Below are 23,007 nucleotides of genomic sequence, written 5' to 3' on the forward strand. Positions count from 1 at the left end.
GAGCACCCGAAGGAAACCCACACAGACACGGGGAGAATGTACAAACCACACAGTCACCCGAGGCTGGAATCGAATCTGAGTCCCTAGCACTGTGAGGCAGCACTGCTAACCACTGAGCCACCATGCTGCCATTATATGTTATCAGTTTTTTTGAATTTGGATTGTTTTAAAAACAACAGGCAGATTGATATTGACCAGTTCTATGAATTTTTGTTTTGCTTAATTTGAAGGTGAGCAAGTCACTCTAGAACAGTGGCCCAAATCCAGTATTGCTCTAAGAGCAAGCTCTCAAAACAGCAGTGAAATGAACAACCTTACGGTATTGTTGAGAGATAAATATTTGCTAGGGGTCCACTGCTTTTCTTTAAATAAGGCTGTGATTTGGTTTTACATCCACCTGAGATTGTAGAGGCGGTCATAACTGAACAAAGCTTCCTCCGATAGTATGGCCCAGTCCATTGTGATATTGAAGTGTCAGCCTGGACAATATGCACAAAGTTAGGGACGAATGATTTGGAATAGATGGATGATAATGTGGGAAGAAAAAAGGATGTGTGGCTATTATCTATTTATCCCGGAGGAGCTGCCCATTACTCATTATGTAAATTCACAAAGAGACTGGTCTAACCTGCTCCATCAGACCTGGGTGTCAGGAGCTGAAATATGCAAATGCCTTCAAAAAGTTGGAAGAAACAGCTTGACTGTAAAAATATACACTGGCTTCACCTGGCAGAGGTGAGAGAGCAGAAACTGGAATAAGTAAGCAGTCTCGCTTGAATCAGAAGGCCCATAGGCCACAGGTCTCTCTCCAGAGGCATGGGCACATCATCTGAGTTGACACCCTCGCTCAGCACTAAGGGTTAGAGGTGCTGTCATTTGAAACTCCAGTCTCTGAAGACCAAGTGAACCCTCCTTTATTCCCTTTCAATTTTTGAGTGGTTATATTCAAAGGAAATGCCTCTGAGAGCTAACGCTGAGTTGTTTTGAGGGCCTTGGGGTAGTAATGATTGTACACTTCAACCGTGGGGTAGTTCTGTTTCGAGGGAGTATGAATCATAATGTTGTTGTCCCTACATTGGACCAGTGCTCTTTGTGATTGCATCTTCCCATCCCGGAGTTTCAGGTCCTGGATATCGTGCTTCCATATGCTATTGGATTATTGGATGCAATACAACTGGTTATGTACGTTAAGTCAGTGATGGTCTGTACCTAGAATTTGGTGGTACCCTAAATGCCAAGCTCGGCTCAACGGGCAACACACCACTCTCGCAGTGAATGTGGGTTCAAATCCTATCCTGAAGGCAATCATTTAGAACTGAAACTACAGTGTAGTACAGAGGGACTGTTGCATCAGCAGAGATGTCATCTTCCAGCAGAGATGCTAAACTGAGGCCCTGTCTGCCCTTTTATGTTAATATAAAACTCTGAAGACACTCTTAAAGACATTAAGATATTTTGAGGAAGCTCAACTGTGTTCTCTTCCACATCCCACTTTGACTGGCATCATGAAAGCACACTGTCTGTTCATTGCTGTGCAAATTCCCTGCCATAGTTTCTATATAATAATTGCAGCCACATTTCCAAAGGATTAACTCAGCTGTGAAGCACTGTGGAACATTCTGAGACTGTGAAAGGTGCCATGGAAATGCACAATCTCTCAATAAGTTGATGTCTAATTCAGTGAAAGCAGGTGGAAAGAGTGGTCATTCACAGCAATGGGCAATAAAGTGACCCTCAGTGTCAAATTAATGAAATGGATAAGTGCCCTCCAATCAGTGCTTGGGAGTGGACAGGGGTTAAAATAAAATTAGCAAAGTGATAGTGTCACAATCTCGGCTGGGAGGTTCAAGTTCCAACACGTCCAGGGGTGTGTCAGAGTATGTCTGAACATCTTAATTCAAACTATCTAAAAATCCATTTATCAACACTTAACTGAATCTGATCTCAACCAAACTTTTCAAACAGATAAATTCCATCGATATGACAGGCTTTTTAAAACATTTCAGCCTCACGTGATTTTGTGTGGTCATGTTGATGCTGACTCACTAACACTCAATATACATGTAAGCACCAAGTCAAAATCTACTTTTGTGAGTGAATCATTGGTTGAGTTCATCAGTGTCATTGTGCAGTCAGTCATTAACCCTGGTGACGAAGACAGAGTCCAAATGTTTTATTTTAACCCATAGTCAGTCTCTCTAATCAGCATCTTTACTGTGCTCTGGCAAAAGATCAAGATTGTGTTTTATTCCCCCCCTCACCCCTGCTCATATCATCACCTCTCCATACCTGCTACATTCCTCACAGTCAGCTGGACTGTGACTCTGTATGGAAAGGTAAAAGCAGCAACGTGAGAGAACCGGGAATTTACTTTAGTGTGAGACTGCTGGGAGCTGTGGCGGAGAACTCTAGCCATTTAACAGCAGGTAAAGAGGAAGATTTACCCCTGTTCAGTCCTGTGATGTGTGTGTGTGTGTGTTATCTCCCAGATTGGATCCAGCAGAGGTTCAATACTGAGTGCAAAGAGAAGATGAACTTGGGGGTCTTCTGAAAGAGCAAACTATCGGCAGTGACTTAACCCTCAGAGAGAGCTGATAGTTTGGATCAGTTTAATCATTTGTAGATGTGGCATGATAAACTATGCTATGGGATGGGGTATTGAGATGTATTGTGCAGTAACAGAGATCTCTTTGGTTGAGAATTGAATAAACATTTACTAAATATTCAACCTTGCCTCTGAATGAGAAAGTTGTGTGTAAATCTCTCTCTAAAGACATGAGTGTTTAATCTAAATTGACACTCCACTGCAACACGAAGGGAGTGCTGTGTATTTGGAGATGCCATCTTTCGAATAAACGTTTAAACTGAGATACTGTCTGATCCGTTAGCGCAATATAAAAGATCCAATTGTATTATTTCAAATTTTAAAAAACGCATTATTTATAGGGTTCTGGCCAGTATTTATCTCTTAGCCAGCATTGTTAATGAAACAGATAATCTGATCATATCATGACTGTTTGGGAGTTAGTGGCCAGTCCAGGCACCTGCATTTTCTATATTACAACTGTGTCTAACATTTCAAACATAACCGATTCTTCTCAAAGTGCAGTGGGACGTCTGAGGTTGTGAGATGTTTTACGTAAATGCAAGTTTGTTTTTTTAACGGTTTGCGACACAGTAGAATTAAAAAGAGAAAGTCAATAATGGTTGTGATTAGTAGCTGCTAAGTTTGGATTTTACAGGAAGGGAAGACAGACTAAGTTGAGTTACATGATTTTCAGGCCCTTGGAACAAGATGGTACAGGGATGTGAACATCGCTGACCAGCCCAGCATTTATTGCCCATGCCTTATTCCCATGAGAAGGTGCTGGTGAGCTGTTTTCTCTAACTGCTGCAGTCCATGTGGTGCAACCACAGTGCCATTACAGGGAGAGTCCTAGGATATTGACCCAGTGACATTGAAGGAACCGTGATATATTTCAAAGTCAGGTTGTTTTGCTTCAGAGGGGGCGGTGTTGCCATGCATCTACTGTCCTTGTCCTTCTAGATGGTAGTGATTGTGAGTTTGAACAATGATGTTGAAGGAATCTTGATGAGTTGGTGTAAATCTATTTTGTAGATGGTACAAATTGCTGCTACTGAGGTTGGTAGTAGACCAAGTGATTGTAAATGTGATGCTGATCAAGTGGGCTGTATGGTCCTGGATGGTGTCAAGCTTGTTGGAGCTGCACCCATCCAAGCAAGTGAGGAGTATTCCAACACACTCCTGACTTGGGCCCAGTAGATGGTGGACAGGCTTTCAGGATGATGCTTCCAGCTAGTTTTGACATGTTCTTACAGCCACAGTATTTATTTGGCGAGCTCAGTTCAGTTTTTGGTCACCAGTAACCCCCAAGATGTTGACATTCAGTGATGGGAAATGTCATTGAATATCAAGTGGAAATAGTTTAATTTGGTTTTGTTGGAGACGGTCCTTGCTTGGCACTAGTATGGTGCCAATGTTGCTTGCAAAGAAGTGTCAATATAAATGCAGTAAGGCTAGAAAGACCAAATGAAGAATGTGAAAGTGAATTGGATCATCAAACACATGTTAAGGGCAGCACTACCAAAGTTGTTGGAATGTCTTTCATTAATTCTTAACGTACAGCATTCGAGGAGTGCCAAATTCTCCGAGGGCTTTAAGGCAGCAGGAGATTACAAGGAAAGGAAAAGTCACGCAAGGACTTGAAAACATGAGTGAGGATTTTAAAGTTGAGGTATTCTAACACCAGGAGTCATATCGGTTTGGGAGCTGAAACATGCTGAGGGAATTTGGATACAGCACGTAGAGTTTTGGATAACTTCAAATTTACAGAAGGTCAAAGATGGAGGGCTAGCCAGAATAATATCATTCTAATTTTGTTTGGAGCTAACAGAATTGTCACAGTGCAGGAGGAGGCTATTCATTTGTCAGCATTTTGATTTAGTGCCAATCTCCTGTCCTTTCCCTATAACTCTGCCCATTGCTTCTACTTAAATAACTATCCAACACCCTCTTGGCTGCCTCGATTTGTCTGTGCGTCCACCACATCTCCAGGCAGAGTATTCCAGCCCCCAACTCCTTGTTGCATGAAAAAAGATTTTTCGCACCTCACATCTGCTTCTTTCACAACACATTTTAAAACTGTGCCACTTCATTCTGGATGTGTTTACAAACAGGAACTAGTTTCCCCCTATTTACTCTGCCCAGACCCTTCATGGTTTTGAAAACCTATATCAGATCTCCACTCAGCTGTCTCCACTCTAAGGAAAACTCCCCCAGATCTATCCTCGTAACTAACGTGCCTCATCCCTCAAACCAACCTTATAAATCTGTTCTGTCATATCTCAGTGCAGTCACATCTCTCCTATAGTGTGATGCCCAGAACTCTAAGCACAATATTCCAATTGAAGTCTGACAAGAATCTTATGTAAATTCATCATATTTTCCTTGCTTTTGTTCTCTATGTCCTCACTAACAAAGCCCAGAGTAATGCATGAATCATTAATAGCTCTCGCCACCTGTCCTGCCATCTTTACTGACTTACGTACATATAGTCTCAGCTCCCCCTACTTCTGAGCCAGCAGGTCTGGGTTCAAACCTCACCTTCTCCAAAGGTTTTCAATAACATCTGAACAGGTTGATTAAAAATATCTACACACGAGCCTCTCCTACGCATCTTTAGAATAGCACTATTCACTCTCGGCCATCTATTGTCTTGGTCACCCATACTTTTCCATATTGAACTTTATCTGCTCCCTATCAGCCCACCCCATCAAGTTGTCCATATTTTACATTGTTTTCCTCACAGTTTAAAATCCTCCAAAATTTTGTGTTGCCTGCAAATTTGGAAATTGTCTCCTGCACACCATTTAGATCCTGCACTTAGAAAAAACAAGGTTTCTGCTATTTGCCCCTGGGGAACTTCACTACAAACCTTCCTCCAGCCAGAAAACATGCCCATTATCCATTTTGACTTTCTTCTTCCTAGAACGCAGGCAATTTTGTATCCGTATTTCCCTTGTTCATTTTATTCCATGACCTATAACTTTCCTCACAAGTCTGTTATGTGATTTTACGTTGAACATCTTTCAGAAGTCAGAAGCAAAGTCTGAAAATTGCTGGGAAAACTCAGCAGGTCTGGCAGCACCCGCGGAGAGAAAGCAGAATTAACATTTCGGATCCAGTGACCCTTCTTCAGAACAGGAAGCCCTTGTACACCATATCTACCCTTTCTGTTACCTCTTGACAACACTCCAGCAAGTTGATTAGACAAGACTTTCCCTCAACAAATCTGAAATTATCCACATTTTTCCATTTGACCATTAATTCTGTCCCAAATAACTTATTTGTAGAAGTCACCTCACCATTGAAGTTTTACCAACTCGTCTATAAATACTGGTCTTATCTTGACAACTTTTTTTTTAACACTTCTCCAGTCCTTTGTCACCACACCTGTATCCAGGGAAGATTGAAGGTTAATTGCCAGTGCCTCTGCAATATCTCTTGCTTACGTTCATATCCTTGGGTTCGTTTTTTTCTGTTTCAGGTGCCTTATCAACTTTAAGTATCAAGAGCTTATCTAATATCTCCTCCTTATCAATGTTGTACCTTTCTAGTGACTGCATTTCATAAGAACATAAGAAATAGGAGCAGGACTAAGCCATTCAGCCCCTCAAGCTCGACCTGCCATTCAACAAGATCCTCATGTACCAGGACAGCATTTGCCTCATTGGTAAAGACAGTCACAAAGGATTCATTTAACACCTTGCCATTGTCTTCACTTGATCACCCTCCTCCTTTTTCCAATTCTTTTACTATTTATGAGCGGCACGGTGGCACAGTGGTTAGCAATGCTGCCTCACACTGCCAGAGACCCAGGTTCAATTCCCGCCTGTCTGTGTGGAGTTTGCACATTCTCCGGTTTCCTTCCACAGTCCAAAAAATGTGCAGGTTAGCTAAATTGGCCATGCTAAATTGCCCGGAGTGTTAGGTAAAGGGGTAAATGTAGGGAATGGGTCTGGGTGGATTACTCTTCGGAGGGTCAGTGTGGACTTGTTGGGCCGAATGGCCTGTTTCCACACTGTAAGTAATCTGGTGGAAGTAGAAGACTTCAGGATTTCCCTTTACGTTAGCTCCCAGTTCTTTATCATAATCCCTCTTTGCTTCTTTCATTTTCACCTCCCTTTGAACCATCTGTATTTAGCTGAATTTTTTAGATTACTTACAGCATGGAAACAGGCTCTTCGGCCCAACAAGTCCACACCGACCCGCCCAAGCGCACCCACCCAGACCCATTCTCCTACATTTACCCCTGCACCAAACAGTACGGGCAATTTAGCATGGCCAATTCACCTAACCTGCACATCTTTGGACTGTGGGAGGAAACCGGAGCACCCGGAGGAAACCCACGCAGACACGGGGAGAATGTGCAAACTCCACACAGTCAGTCGCCTGAGGCGGGAATTGAACCTGGGTCTCTGGCGATGTGAGGCAGCAGTGCTAACCACTGCACCACCGTGCCACCCATTTTTAACAACCTAAGTTACCCCAACTTGGTTTTATATCTGAGTAGAGATTATCATATTTATTTACCACCCAGTAGCCGCCATCAGCACAGTTTTTCTTCCTTAGCTTGATTTTATCTCTTCGCTATCCATACACCTCTGGATTTGTTTGTCCCACCTTTTCCTTTCAAAGGAATAGACCTTGACTATGCCCAGGGCATCTCCTTTTTGAATGTAGCCCATTGTTTAGCTACTGTTTCTCCTGCCTCCAGTCTATCCAGGTTAGCTCTGTTCCTGCCCCATTGAAATCATGTCTCCACCAGCTGATTAGCTTAACTCTGGATTGACCAATATCATTTTCTTAAACTATCATCCTAAACCTTATGATATGCTTATCACCGTTCACAAAATATTCCTCACTCTGGCAATACCTTCTTTCTTATTGGTTTCAACACTTGCTGCTGGACTGAATTATCCTGAACACAATGTAGGTACACCTCCTCCTGCACTACTGCTATCCCAGTTGATATATGGCTAATTAACGTCCCTCATTGTAATTATCCCATGATGTTTACATCTCTCTATAATTTCCTTAATGATTTGTTCTTCTCCATCCTTCCCACTAGCTGGTGTCTATAGACAACACCAAGCAATGTAATTGCACCCTTCTTATTCCTCAGCTCCAACCGAATTGATTCTATCTTTGGACTCTCGGAAACAGTCCTCCTTCTCCAATATTGCAACGCTCTCCTTAACCAAAAATACAACTCTGCCTCCTTTTTCCTTTCTTATCTTTTCCAAACACCAGGAATACTAAAAAAAACTCAGACTTGTCTTCCCTTGAGCCAAGCCTCTATTATCGCCGCAATCACATCATCATGTGGCAGTCTATGCATGTAACTCTCTGTCTTATTAATGAAACTCTGTGCATTCACAAACATGCAATGTAACTGTGATTTGGTCTTCATTCCTGTCTCCATTAATCTGACTCCACCTATTAACTTACTATTTTCTACTTTAGTATTATCTGCCCTACCCAGCATTTCTGGTAATGCTCTCTAATCTCCTCTCTTTGTTCCCACACCCCTGCTCAGTAAGTTTATCCCTCCCTGTTCAGCACTAGGAAATCATTCACAAGGAACTTATTCCCAGCTCTGTTCAGAAGCAACCCTATCTAGCTTGTACAGGTGTCATCTCCCCCAAAGCCAGTGTCCCACGAATCTAATCTCCCTCCTGCACTATCTTTCCAACCATTCATTCATTTGTTTTTATCTTCCTATTTCTGTACTCACTCACATGTGGCACTGGGAGTAACCTGGAGATTACTACTTTTGAGGTCATGCTCAGTAAATTTCTACTTTGCTTCCTAAATTCTAATTGCAGCGCAACATCTCACTTCCTATCTACATTGTTGTACCAACTTCAATCACAGCCCTGTCTGTTTGCCTTCCCCTACAAGAATATTCTGCATCTATTTGGTGATATCCTTCAGTCTCTTGGAGGCAGCATACCACCCTGGAGCCACATTGGAGGCTGCAGCAATGCCAGCCAATTCCCCGACTTAGAGAAACCGCTATCAGTACTATTATCTCCTGTCACCTCTAGCTGGGCCACATGTGGTGCCATAGGCTTGGCTCTTGCTGCACTTCTCTGGAAATCCATCACCTTCATCAACATCCAGAACGGAAAATGGTTTAGTGAGCAGGACCTCTGGAATCTACTGAGGAATATACACCACTCTCCACAAAGCACAAGACAAGCTTTCCACTTGGTCAAACTGCTCTACAGTACCTTAAGTATTACTTTACTAAGTGTAACTTTAGATTCTTTTGTTAACTTTAAAAGAAAACTAGTCTTAATTTTATACTATCAGCTAGAACTTACTCTTATTCTATGAACTACAAAGTAAAAATGCTTCACGCTTATTCAAAAAACAGCTCCATGTTCCGTGCCCATACATTCTTACTTTAACTCTGCCAGTCGACAGAAAAAGTATAGTTCGTGGTTTCAGCAACAAATGAGGCAAAGGTTCTCCCATCTATGTAACAACATGCCTCTGTAATAAGAACCAGTGTTGCATTATGAAGACAGCAGAAATGCAGCAGCGAGAGTACAGAGTTGGAGTATTAACAGATATGCAGTTGGACTATTAAGAGGCACAGAGTATGAAGAAACAATATTAACATGGATTGGAATATTAGGTGACATGGAGTATTAATATACAGAGTAAGTCAGTATTAAGAGATGCAGAATTGGAATATTAGCAGCTTGGATCTTGAAATAGATAATAGACAATAGGTGCAGGAGTAGGCCATTCTGCCCTTCGAGCCTGCACCACCATTCAATATGATCATGGCTGATCATCCTTAATCAGTATCCTGTTCCTACCTTATCTCCATAACCCTTGATTCCACAATCCTTGAGAGCTCTAACCAACTCTTTCTTAAATGAATCCAGAAACTGGGCCTCCACTGCCCTCTGGGGCAGAGCATTCCACACAGCCACCACTCTCTGGGTGAAGAAGTTTCTCCTCATCTCTGTCCTAAATGCTCTACCCCGTATTTTTAAGCTGTGTCCTCAGGTTCGGTACTCACCCATCAGCGGAAACATGTTTCCTGCCTCCAGAGTGTCCAATCTAATTAGTATCCTGTTCCTGCCTTATCTCCATAACCCTTGATTCCACTATCTTTGTGAGCTCTATCCAACTCTTTCTTAAATGAATCCAGAGACTGAGCCTCCACTGCCCTCTGTGGCAGAGCATTCCACACAGCCACCACTCTCTGGGTGAAGAAGTTTCTCCTCATCTCTGTCCTAAATGGTCTACCCCATATTTTTAAGCTGTGTCCTCTGGTTCGGCACTCACCCATCAGCGGAAACATGTTTCCTGCCTCCCGAGTGTCCAATCCTTTAATAATCTTATATGTCTCAATCAGATCCCCTCTCAGTCTTCTAAACTCAAGGGTATACAAGTCCAGTCGCTCCAGTCTTTCAGCATAAGGTAGTCCCGCCATTCCGCCCGAAAGGAATACCTTTTGCCCAGGTATTCTTCACATTTGTGACAGACAAAAGACAAGGAGTAACTCAGATGTTACTTAAACAAACCCTTCTTTATTTAACCCTTCAGAAACTAATACCCAAACGTAAAATATACATTCATTGTAACATTTAATTCTTACTTAATCTATTTTAACTTCAACTTAACTCACTTCATTTAACTTCACTTTACCTTAGGTTTAACTTAATTCACATTTAACCCTAACTCTATAACTTTGGCTTGAAACACATACTACCCTGATGTGAGTGAATTGGCCAACTTTGCTCTCAGCATAGATCTTGCCTTTGTTCTTTGTCTTCTCTGAAGATGACTTCAGGGCAAATGCTTCTCAGTATTGGTCTTGAAGGCTCCTCCTGTGAAATCTGAGTTCTGCTAACCTTTATCACAAAATGTGCCCAAGGGTGGCATGGTGGCTCAATGGTTAATACTGCTGCCTCGTAGTGCCAGGGACCTGGGTTCAATTCTACCCTTGAGTGACTGTGTGGAGTTTGCACATTTTCCCTATGTCTGTGTGAGTTTCCTCTGGGTGTTCTGGTTTCCTCCCACAGTCCAAAGACGTGTAGGTTAGGTGGATTGGCCATGCCACATTGCTCATACTGTGCAGGCTAGGTGGATTAGCCATGGGAAAATGCAGGGCTAGAGGGCAGGGGGTGTGTCTGGCTGGGATGCTTTTTGGAGGGTTGGTGTGGGCTGAATGGCCTGTTTCCACACTGAGGATTCAATAATTCCAGAAGCTCCTCTGGTACTCAGCCAATGAATTGACCAAAGCCTGATCACAATGTTTGGTCCCAGCCAATGGAGTTTACTGGGAAACAGCTCCCAAATGTTTATGTCTAGTCTTAAACAGGCACATGCCATACTCCATATAAGGTAATAGTGGCGGCAGTATGTCAAGCAGGTTACCCTTATTTGGTCAACACAGGTCACAGCTTACAAGGTCACAACGTGACCTGGCTGCAGTTTTAACTGAGGTCAGAGTTTAAGCTACCTTCACCAAAATTCCCAGCATGCTTGATTGTAGCTCTTAACCAGACTCATTGCCATTTCGGCTGCTCGACACGTAACCACATGGTAGTGAAGTGAATCTCAAATCAGAGGTGTATAAGTTAAAAATAGGAGTGATTTCTCTACAAACTTTCTGATCGAGAGCTACTCAAAACATATTTTAGCAAGTCATTTTTGACTGTGAAACAGTGGGATTTTTAAAATTGATTTCAACAACTTACATCTGGCGTTCATTCAGCCACACACCCTGTGCAATTACAACACAAAAGCTTCAGTAAACAGTAAAAACTATTTCCTCATTGCCAGTGGTATATTATCATATTCAATCCTAAACTGATTTTATAACGTAAATCAGTATGAAAAGGGATTTGGTCCATATCAAACCCCGTGTTCTACGTGCTGTTGGAGTATTTAATGGGAACAGTGTAGAAGTTTTACTCTGTATCATACTCCATGTTATACCCGTCCTGGAGTGTTTCATGGGGACAGTGTGGAGGAAGCTTTACTTTGTATCTAAGCCAGTGCTGTTGCTATTCCTGGGAGTGTTTGATGGGGACAGTGTTGAGAGAGGTTTACTTTGAGTTTACTTCCAGTTTGAAAAAAACAGAGAAGGTTTTACATTGTATCTAACCCCATGCTACACCACTCTCGGGAGTGTTTGGGAAAGTGTTGAAAAAGCTTGAATTTCAGCCTAAAAGAGTGAAGGGGGCTATAGTCTGTATCAAATCCTGTAATGCCCCTGTCCTAGAATTGTTTGGTGGGAACAGTGTAGAGGCAGCTTTACTCTGTTTCTAACCTTGTGTTGTAACTGTGTTGGAAGTTTGATAGGTATAGTGTGAATTTTACTTACAACTGAAACAATTGAAGGCAGTTTTCCTTTCAGGTTAAAAAGACTCAAGGAAGCTTTACTTACAATTTAAAATAATAGAGGGATCATTTCTCAGTATCGAACCATGTGCTTTCCCTGTCCTGGGTGTGTTTAATGTGTTCAGTGTAGACAAAGTTTTACTCTGTCAGGAACCCTATGTTGGACTTGCTCTGGGAGTGTTTGATGAGGAGAATGTAGAAAGAACTTTACTCTGTGTCTAACCCCATACTGTACCTGTCCTGAGAGTGTTTGATGGGACAGTGTAGAGAGAGCTTTACTCTGTCCAAGATTTTAAGCAACACAAACTCTGTGTTACTTTAACTGGGTCACATCTCTAAATATAGAATCTTTGTTTGAACTGAAGCCAGTAACGAGCAGGCGCTATAAATATCTCAGAATGCAGGCTTTCATTTCCTCTTTGATCTCCTAATCTCTGCTCTTATTGGAATCCATATGCATTTGTTTACTTCAATGACTTTTATGTTTTATAAAAACAATGTCACTTCACAGTTTTAATATTGTGGTACTTTATTGATATTAGCAGTGCAGTTCTGGGATAGGCTTCCTTTTTTTTTTGCTTTGCTTAATTTGCATACACTTCCTTTAGACACTTTACATATGTGTCATAAGAATGAATGAGAAACATTCCAGCAACTTTAGTCACTGATATTCTGAACTGGACTCTCCAGCTTCACATGCCCCATCCTGAACAATATATTGTTCTGTCTCTCCAGTTACACTATGAGTAAATTAAACTCTGTGTACCATCGCCAAAATTTTCTCGAAGGGATTGTGAACTTACAACTCGATTCTCTCAGTCTGGACTTTTCTTAAAACCCAAACATACTGGAACTGATTCACTGCTTATTGATCTCCCCATGAATTAACTCTTTAATATCATGTACATGTCCTATACTCTTGACCTAAAGTACAACTTGTGAACACCATTCATAAATTGAGGACATCCCAAAGAAATTTAAAAACAGTTTTGTAATGCAGTTGGCAATTTGAGGGTAGCAAGGTCCCTCAAAGTGAATTACTTTATTTTGCGTAATGTTGGTTGAGAGATGGATATTACTTATTTCATTTATTTGATTTACTAATTGTCACGTGAATCTTGTCACAAAATAATGAAAAGTGTTGTGTAATCATCAACACTCTCCATTTTAAAACAAAGAGAAATGTAATATAAAGACAGAAAAGAAAGTGACCTTAAGAGTCCTTCTTGGAGAAAGTGTGGACTGCAGATGCTGGAGATCAGAGCTGAAAAATGTGTAGCTGGAAAAGCACAGCAGGTCAGGCAGCATCCAAGGAGCAGGAGAATCGACGTTTCGGGCATAAGCCTGCTCCTTGGATGCTGCCTGACCTGCTGCGCTTTTTCAGCAACACATTTAAGAGTCCTTGTTAAGTTCTCTGTCATGGGCCATGGACCTGGTGGCTAGGTGCTAGTCCTCCTCACTGTGCTGCTGCTAGAACAAAGGTTGCCACGCTTCGGTGCCATTTTGCCTCCATCAACGTCCTCGCCATTGAGTCCTCACTGGACCCCGCCAATGCAGGCGCCACTGATTACTGAACTGGCCCAAACTAAACTGCACTGCTGCTGTGGGTCTGCTTCAGGCCTACCTCACCGATGCAGCTGCTGCTGCTGCTGCTAGGTTTTGTAATGGGGCCAAACACGCCTCCGCAGCAGGCAGGAGTCAGTGTGAGAACCGCCTTACCAATGCCGAGCCTGCTGAAAACCCAAGTTGCCACTGATGCCACCACCATGAGACCAACCTGCTGGGCCAACTCCAGCCCATGCTGCTGGTCCTATTCGAGTACATGCTCTGGGCCCACCCCAGTCTGGGCTACTGGGCTCACCCTGTCTGTGCTACTGGGCCCACTCCAGTCGGTGCTACTGGGACCACTCCAGTCTGTGCTACTGGGCCCACTCCAGTCTGTGCTACTGGGCCCACTCCAGTCTGTGCTACTGGGTCCATTCCAGTCGGTGCTACTGGGTCCATTCCAGTCTGTGCTACTGGGCCCACTCCAGTCTGTGCAACTGGGTCCACTCCAGTCTGTGCAACTGGGTCCACTGCAGTCTGTGCTACTGGGTCCACTCCAGTCTGTGCAACTGGGTCCACTCCAGTCTGTGCAACTGGGTCCAATCCAGTCTGTGCAACTGGGTCCACTCCAGTCTGTGCAACTGGGTCCACTCCAGTCTGTGCAACTGGGTCCACTCCAGTCTGTGCAACTGGGTCCACTCCAGTCTGTGCAACTGGGTCCAATCCAGTCTGTGCAACTGGGTCCACTCCAGTCTGTGCAACTGGGTCCACTGCAGTCTGTGCAACTGGGCCCACTCCAGTTTGTGCTACTGGGCCCACTCCAGTTTGTGCAACTGGGTCCACTCCAGTCTGTGCAACTGGGTCCACTCCAGTCTGTGCAACTGGGTCCACTCCAGTCTGTGCAACTGGGTCCACTCTGGCTCCGTGTTACTGGGTTTACTTGGCTCCCTGCTGCTGGGTTTACTTGGCTCTGTGCTGCTGGGTTTTCTTGGCTCTGTGCTGCTGTGTTTACTTGGCTCTGTGCTGCTGGGTTTACTTGGCTCCGTGTTACTGGGTTTACTTGGCTCCCTGCTGCTGGGTTTACTTGGCTCTGTGCTGCTGTGTTTACGTGGCTCCCTTCTGCTGGGTTTACTTGGCTCTGTGCTGCTGTGTTTACTTGGCTCTGTCCTGCTGGGTTTACTTGGCTCTGTGCTGCTGGGTTTAGTTGGCTCTGTGCTGCTGTGTTTACTTGGCTCTGTGCTGCTGGGTTTACTTGTCTCCCTGCTGCTGGGTTTACTTGGCTCTGTGCTGCTGGGTTTAGTTGGCTCTGTGCTGCTGTGTTTACTTGGCTCTGTGCTGCTGGGTTTACTTGTCTCCCTGCTGCTGGGTTTACTTGGCTCTGTGCTGCTGGGTTTACTTGTCTCTGTGCTGCTGGGTTTTCTTGGTTCTGTGCTGTTGGGTTTTCTTAGCTCTGTGCTGCTGGGTTTTCTTGCTCTGTGCTGCTGGGTTTACTTGTCTCTGTGCTGCTGGGTTTTCTTGGTTCTGTGCTGTTGGGTTTTCTTAGCTCTGTGCTGCTGGGTTTTCTTGGCTCTGTGCTGCTGGGTTTACTTGGCTCTGTGCTGCTGGGTTTACTTGTCTCCCTGCTGCTGGGTTTACTTGTCTCTGTGCTGCTGGGTTTACTTGGCTCCGTGCTGCTGGGTTTACTTGGCTTCCTGCTGCTGGGTTTACTTGTCTCTGTGCTGCTGGGTTTACTTGGCTCCCTGCTGCTGGGTTTACTTGTCTGTGTGCTGCTGGGTTTACTTGTCTCTGTGCTGCTGTGTTTATTTGGCTCCCTGCTGCTGGGTTTTCTTGGCTCTGTCCTGCTGGGTTTACTTGGCTCCCTGCTGCTGGGTTTACTTGGCTCTGTGCTGCTGTGTTTACTTGTCTCTGTGCTGCTGGGTTTACTTGTCTCTGTGCTGCAGGGTTTACTTGTCTCTGTGCTGCTGGGTTTTCTTGGCTCTGGGCTGCTGGGTTTACTTGGCTCTGTGCTGCTGGGTTTACTTGGCTCCCTGCTGCTGGGTTTACTTGTCTCTGTGCTGTTGGGTTTACTTGGCTCTGTGCTGCTGGGTTTACTTGGCTCCCTGCTGCTGGGTTTACTTGGCTCTGTGCTGTTGGGTTTACTTGTCTCTGTGCTGCTTGGTTTACTTGTCTCTGTGCTGCTGGGTTTTCTTGGCTCCGTGCTGCTGGGTTTACTTGGCTCCCTGCTGCTGGGTTTACTTGGCTCTGTGCTGTTGGGTTTACTTGTCTCTGTGCTGCTTGGTTTTCTTGGCTCTGTGCTGCTGGGTTTACTTGTCTCTGTGCTGCTGGGTTTACTTGTCTCTGTGCTGCTGGGTTTACTTGGCTCTGTGCTGCTGGGTTTACTTGTCTCTGTGCTGCTGGGTTTACTTGGCTCTGCGCTGCTCAGATTACTTGGCTCTGTGCTGCTGGGTTTACTTGTCTCTGTGCTGCTGGGTTTACTTGTCTCTGTGCTGCTGGGTTTTCTTGGCTCTGTGCTGCTGGGTTTTCTTGTCTCCCTGCTGCTGGGTTTACTTGGCTCTGTGCTGCTGGGTTTACTTGTCTCCCTGCTGCTGGGTTTACTTGGCTCTGTGCTGCTGTGTTTACTTGGCTCTGTGCTGCTGGGTTTACTTGGCTCTGTGCTGCTGTGTTTACTTCGCTCTGTGCAGCTGTGTTTACTTGGCTCTGTGCTGCTGGGTTTACTTGGCTCTGTGCTGCTGGGTTTACTTGGCTCCGTGTTGCTGGGTTTACTTGGCTCCCTGCTGCTGGGTTTACTTGTCTCTGTGCTGCTGGGTTTACTTTGCTCTGTGCTGCTGGGTTTACTTTGCTCTGTGCTGCTGGGTTTACTTGTCTCTGTGCTGCTGGGTTTACTTGTCTCCCTGCTGCTGGGTTTACTTGGCTCTGTGCTGCTGGGTTTACTTGTCTCTGTGCTGCTGGGTTTTCTTGGCTCTGTGCTGGGTTTACTACTTGGCTCTGTGCTGCTGGGTTTACTTGGCTCTGTGCTGCTGGGTTTACTTGTCTCTGTGCTGCTGGGTTTTCTTGGCTCTGTGCTGCTGGGTTTACTTGGCTCTGTGCTGCTGGGTTTACTTGGCTCCCTGCTGCTGGGTTTACTTGGCTCCCTGCTGCTGGGTTCATTCGAGTCCATGCTGTTGGAGCCTGCTCGAGTCTGTCCTACTGGGGACCCTTGCCGCCAATCCTATTGCTATTCTCTAAGAGGTACGCAAAAATGGAAGAGAAAAAAAGAGCCAAGAGGAGAGAGAAACCCAAAGGAAGGAAATGGAAAGAGAAGCAGGCAAGCCCCTGACTCTGAAGCCCTACTCCACTTGCCTGCTTTCCGGAATTTGGAAATATAATGGGCGAGGATGGAGGATTCCGTAGTCAGTGCCAGCCAAGAGACCAACAGAGAGTACTCATGTTACCTCAGTTTAAAATCTCAACTGGAATGCAGCAGCATTCCCTCAGGACAGCACTGAGAGTGTCAGCCTGGATTATATGTGGGGAGAAGGGGTGAACGCACAATCTTAGAAGCTGCAGTACTAACAGTACCACGACTGACTGATTTGGAAACTATCACAAGCCATCTACTAATTTAAGCATTGGGTGTGGTGAAAGCAGTTTGGTTAGGGGTGCTCTGCATTCTGTTGCACACTGAGAAGTGAATGGATTAACCACAAATATTTCCATTCCTTACTGATTCAGCTTTGGTGACGTCTGAAGGTTTTAAGTGTATGTCTCCAGTGATAGGTTTGCTGTTGGTTTGACTGCACCTGGCTGTTACTTCTCCACAGCTGAGAGTGAGAGTGGGATCGGTGCCTTTGGAGGACGAGGGGTGGGGTGGGTGGTCTTCGTGAAGCTCAAGGGGGATTTCTTGGGACACAGACATTTCCCCCCCCCCCCCCCCTCCCCCCCCCCCAACTCCAGCTAACGGATTGTTTTCACTTTGTGGGACCCATCGTGCTCCCCAGGAATGGCACCACAGCCTCTCCCCTGTGTGGACTGGTGTGGAAGGTGTGTGGACTGACAGGGATCCATCTGTATTTGCCCCACTCCATGGCTCTGCAACGCTCTGCTCTGAGCTACAACGCTGTAAGTAGTTTCCTTTTCCAACACACTGATTCAAAGAGCTGGTGTCTTAGAAGGGAGTCATTGTCACAACAGCTTTTGGATTAAGCAAACACAACTCTCTAACTATTGACTGGGAGGGCCTTTTCCCAGCCTCAGACGGAGGGTGGGGCCTAGCTTACATCAAAGGACAGTTGCGTTCATTAGGGAGTTTGGAGTTAAAGGACTTCACTGATTCCACACTGTTGTTTAAGGGGACTTCTCACCCCTTATTTCTGATATCTGTGCCAAAGTTGCAATCTTTCTGTGGTTCAGTGGGAAATCCTGTCACTTCCAGGGTCAAAAGGTTGTGGGTTAAAGTCCTAGGCCAGAGATTTTCGTGCAAAATCCCTGCCGTCAATCCAGAACAATACTGAGGCACTGTCCGAAATATGAGTTCTCAGATGCCCTACGGCTGTGGTGGAAGAAGGTCTCAAGATGCTACTTTGAAGAAGGAAGAAGAAGGGGTGTTTTGCCCCATACCTTGGTTAATATTTACCCCTCAACTGTCCCAACTGCAAACAGATGATTTGGTCATGAATCTCGGTGGGATCTTGGTGTGCACAGACCAGCAGTTGCACATTTTACATTCAGGCAGCGTCAAGAGCACTTTCTTGGAGGGGGAAGGGGGCGCATCCAGAGGCTGCAGGAGATGCCAATCAAATGCAAGGTTTGTCTTGAGTACGCCTGCCCTTGCCCTGAGCACCGTGTTTAAGATTAAAGTGAGTAGATTCCCACTTGCTGTGATCATCTCTGGAGAATACATTGTGTAAATGGTAAGGCAGCTGAGTGATTGCAGGGTTTAAAAATAGAATGAAAGTGGAAGATGTGCAGGAGGGCTGCAGGGTTGGGCTGTTGATCAGAGGGAGTGTGTGCAGGAAGAAAGGCTACAGCCTGACATTGTATGTCAGAGTGAGGGCTGGTTCTGAAGTAAACACTAGCCTGGATCTCACATCTATTTTTAGACATAGCTGCTATTTTTACAGCAGACGCTTCACATCTGTGTTTACAGAGGAGTTCATTATGGTCAGGTAACAATTCAGTCTGCTGTATATTTATACTATACCAACGTAAACAAGCACAATTAAAATATCCCAACAGCTCAATCCCAGCACTTAGCTTATCCTCAGCAGCCTCTGACAGACCGATAGGAGATATGAAGTCTTTATTTACACTGGCTCAGTAACAGTAGCTGCACCATGTGTACACATTCAGTCACATTTATTTTGTGTGGATGATGAGGGGACCTCATTGTGGGACGGGACAGAGAGCTGGTCCAGAGGAAGATTTCAGGGCACCCACCAATCTGACCATTTGCCTTAACTGTAGCTTCCTGTCAGTGATTGAAGCCAGGTGAGCACTGAAAACCTCGTCCGCCCCCAAAGTACATCGAAAAATCTTACATTTGACCAACATTTCAGTCTCAGGTTTAATGACTTGAACTGAACCTCTGAGTATTTGCCACCCTGAGCTACACAGGGGCCATTTCCGATTCACGGACCAGCCCTCTTCAGCTTGCTTAGCACCCACTCACCACCCACATTCACTCTTGCCACCACCCTCACACAGTGGCAGCATCATGGGCAAGAAGCATTGTGTTCACCAAGACTCCTCTGACAGCACCTTCCAAACCCATGACCACTTCCATCTAGAAGGACAAAGGCAGCACATACATGGGAACAACCACTCCCCCCACAATTTCCCCTCCAAGCCACTCATCAGTTGGAAATATTTTGCCCTTTTTTCAGTGTTGCTGGGGCAACCTCTATGCCAAGACTCTCCCTCTCATTGTGAAATGTTTCCCTGCATGGCCCATTGGTAGTCTTTCTAATATTGAGCAACTGCAAGTACGGTTTTTTTCTGTTTGATTTCTGTAGCTAGGTACAGTGAAAACTTTTGTTTTGCCTGTAGTGCAGGCAGATCATACCACACAAAGTGTATTAGGGTAACAGAACAGAGCAAAGCATACAAAGTTATGGCTGCAGAGAGGGTGCACAAAAAGCAAGATTATAATTAAATTTAAAATTTGGGAGGTCCATTCAGAAGTCTAATAATGGCAGCGAGGAAGCTGTTCTTGAGTGTGTTGGTACATGTGCTTAAGCTTATAGATCCTCTGTTCAACATTGTCTTGCTAAAAGAAAATCCAATCGGTGGTTGATGATATAACAGCAGACATTATTCCTTTTGGGAGAGCTACTTTTAAACTTGTTCACTGTTATTTTGATAAATGTGGATACCCAAAGTTAGATTTTGCCACATGTTGAAAGCTCTGTCCTGTACCTGAGGTAGCAGCTTCAGGAAAAGAGCAAAGAAAATCTGGTTCATCAACTGACCTGCCACAAGTACTGCAGGCAGCCATTTTGCTTTGCCAATCCCATCATTCCTTTCGTGTAGCGTCACATTGGCCTATTTTTATGCTTTAAAATTATAACTTAGCCGCTGCAAAAAATAGATTCTGTTCACGTAAAATAGAAATGGTTTGCACCCCCGCAGTTTCCTTTTGAAAATCCTAGGCCAAAATTATAGCATGCTGCTTCTTTAAGTAGAGTCTACCTTTAATTTGTTTACATTTGAAGAAGAGGGACATGAAAGCAGTTTGGGTGGTGCTGTTCGGATCTTGGCTTCAAACTCACTTGGGCTGGTAAAGTGTAAGACTTAGCTTTGAGTTGCCTGGAGCAGTTCAAGGTAAACTGCGGTTGGAAATGTTTCCAACTTAAATGATTGAAAGTCTTCCCCACAAAATTAGTCCAAGTGATATCCAATTGGTAATGCCACATGGAGAATCCAATGTTGAGAAACTATGCGAAAAAGAGGAGAGACATAATGGACCTAATGGAATTAAAGTCCATAATACACTCACACTAAAACAACTTAATGGTACAGACTAGAAGTTTTACATTAAAACCTCTGTGTTTCACTCCATATCTAATCCTGTTCTGTACCTGGGGGGCTGCTTGATGGGGACAGTGTCGAGGGAGCTTTACTTGTGGAGGGAGTTGAAGCCGGTATCCATCGCCAAGTCACCCTTTATTTACAGGTGGAGAGTCCTTGACACTGATCCAGCTCCCTCAGAGCCAGCTCTCAGAGTGAACAGAATCTCTGACACTCCTGTTGTTATCTGTTAGCCAGGACTATGGCTGACTGAGGTTAAGACCCCAATCAGAGAACTCCTATTCTATGAGGTTCACCTGGATGACCTTGTCACAATCACTTCATCCCTCCCCCTCCGAGTCTGAGGACATTGGCTGGTTCCTTTTGTTTAACTCTTCCAGGTACCGGGGTAGGGTTCCTCCAACTCTGTTTCTGATATGGCCAACTTCTCGAAAGAAGTTCATTCTCCTATTCAGGCGGCTAAGGAATTGAGGCGGTGACACCCGCTGTGTCCTTCTCAGATTCTGAGGTTCCTTTCTTGCTTGACAAAGAGGGAGAACCCACAGGTGCCGGAACAGTTGGAAAGGGTGTCAAGGAGGTGGGCATACTTTGTTCCTGCACTCTTTGTGAGTTTGTAGTTTTCATGTGGTTCACATGCTTGTTCAGAACTGTCACATCTACCTGACCTTTATGCATCACTAGACCTGACCTTGTGTTGGCCATACCTGTTACCCACGCAGGGCCATTCCCCTGATTCCTACACTAAACTTTGCCAAACTGTCTCTCTTACTTAATGCAGTCTTGTTTTGGGCACTGGCACTCTCCTCCCTCAGAACTGGGGAGATCATTTTAATCAGGTGTGGAGTCTTCTTCCCAAAGGCAACTCTGCTGGAGCCATCCCTGTAGCTACATGAGAGATGGTCCGAATAATCAAACAGGAACCGGGACAGTTTGGTATCTAGTGAGGTTGTGGGCTATCTCTTTAAGCCTGCCTTCAAAGTTTGGACTGGTCTTTCTGCCAGACCATTGGATGATGGATGGTGTGGAGCTGTCCCTATATGTCAAATGCCATTCAACTTTAAAGTACTCAAATCCCTGCTGGTAAACAATGGCCCATTATCTGTGACCAACAATTCCCTGAGTTCCCCAATTGCCAAAGATGCATGCAGTTTTTCTATCAACGTCCCCTGATGAATGGACTCTATGCATGTCCAACCACTTTGAGTGGGCATTCACAATGACTAAGAACATTCGTTCTATGAAAGGATCTGCATAGTTAATGTGTAATCGAGTCCAGGGTTTATGGGAGCTGCTGGTGGTAAATTTTTGTCCTTTTTGGCACTCTGGACAGTGCCTCACCAATATGGCTATGTCAGCATCCAATCCTGGCTAGCCAACATAGCTTCAGGTAGAATTCAGCAGTGGGCCAACATTTTCAGTTTGGAAACCTCTGGTTGACCCTGATTGAGTTTAGCAAGTATCTGGCAGCGGATTTTGCTGAGGACAATCACTCTTGCTCCCCAGAAATAGTATCCCATCCCTTTCTGTGATCTGGTTTCTCCAGGTCTGTAAAGATTTCAACTCTGATTGTAATGGCCCTTTGGATTCCTGTATCATCACCTGTTTCAGTTTTGCCAGCTCTGGAACGTTCTGTGTCCGAAGTCTAATATTGTCAGCTGTGACTGGAAGTGTGACCAGTCAAGTTATAGCCAATATGAACTCTTCCAGTGGCTGCACCACCGGTGATATATCTACCAGGGGGAGGAGGCTCAATGCATCTGCATTTGCTATTTGGTCTCCCGGTCAGTGTTCCAACTTGTAATTATACGCACTTAGTATTAGAGCCCGCTGCTGATTTCCACATGAAGCTATGGTGGCACTGCCTTGTCCTCTTTAAGTAGATCTAGCAAGGGTTTGTGGTCTGTTACTTTCACAAATTTATGTCCATAAAGGTATTGGTGGAACTTCCTGACTCCAAATATGACTGCCTAACCTTTCTTCTCTAACTGGACATATTTACATTCTGCATTTGCCAATGTCCTGGCTGCCTATGCTGTTGGATGTTCCTCTCTATTGGGCCACTGATGATCCTATACAGAGAGGCGTTGCATCTTAATACCAGATCTTGTTTGGGATGTAGTGTGTTAACACCTAAGAGGATAATATCTGTTTCTTCACTTCTGTGAAAGCTACAGTGTGGCGACGTAACTATTTCCAAGGCTGACCCTTTTCTAAGAGTTGATGCAAAACTGCCAGAACGGAGGCCAGGTTATGTACGAACGTTCTGTAATAATTCACCAGCCCAAGGAAAGACCGAAGCTCCAATACAGGTGTGGGAACCGGGCACCTTTGATCACCTTCACTTTATCTTCCAATGAGTGTCACCCAGTCTTGTTCACTCTGTAACCCAAGGAGGTCACTCGGGGTGTCTGGAACACACATTTTTCCCTTCTAAGGCATACGCCCACCTGGGAGACATGTTTAAGGATCACGTCCAAACTTTGTAAATGCTCTTCATTGGTCTT

General features: G+C 44.7%; 1 protein-coding gene across 3 annotated transcripts in view; it reads left to right on the forward strand.

The window, feature by feature from the left end:
* Positions 1-23,007, forward strand: part of si:dkey-172j4.3 (diacylglycerol kinase eta) — a 268,396-nt gene that overhangs the window by 153,743 nt on the left and 91,646 nt on the right. Inside the window, exon 1 of one of the 3 annotated variants that reach the window (XM_043704351.1) lies at positions 18,249-18,281. The exons of the other annotated variants lie outside the window; for them this stretch is intronic. Coding sequence (XP_043560286.1) covers positions 18,264-18,281 — 18 coding nt within the window. The 5' untranslated portion in view covers positions 18,249-18,263. Of the gene's footprint in view, positions 1-18,248; positions 18,282-23,007 lie in introns of those variants that run through there. 3 annotated transcript variants of the gene reach the window in all.

This window comes from Chiloscyllium plagiosum, chromosome 15 (assembly GCF_004010195.1).
Source record: "Chiloscyllium plagiosum isolate BGI_BamShark_2017 chromosome 15, ASM401019v2, whole genome shotgun sequence".
Lineage (NCBI taxonomy): Eukaryota > Metazoa > Chordata > Chondrichthyes > Orectolobiformes > Hemiscylliidae > Chiloscyllium > Chiloscyllium plagiosum.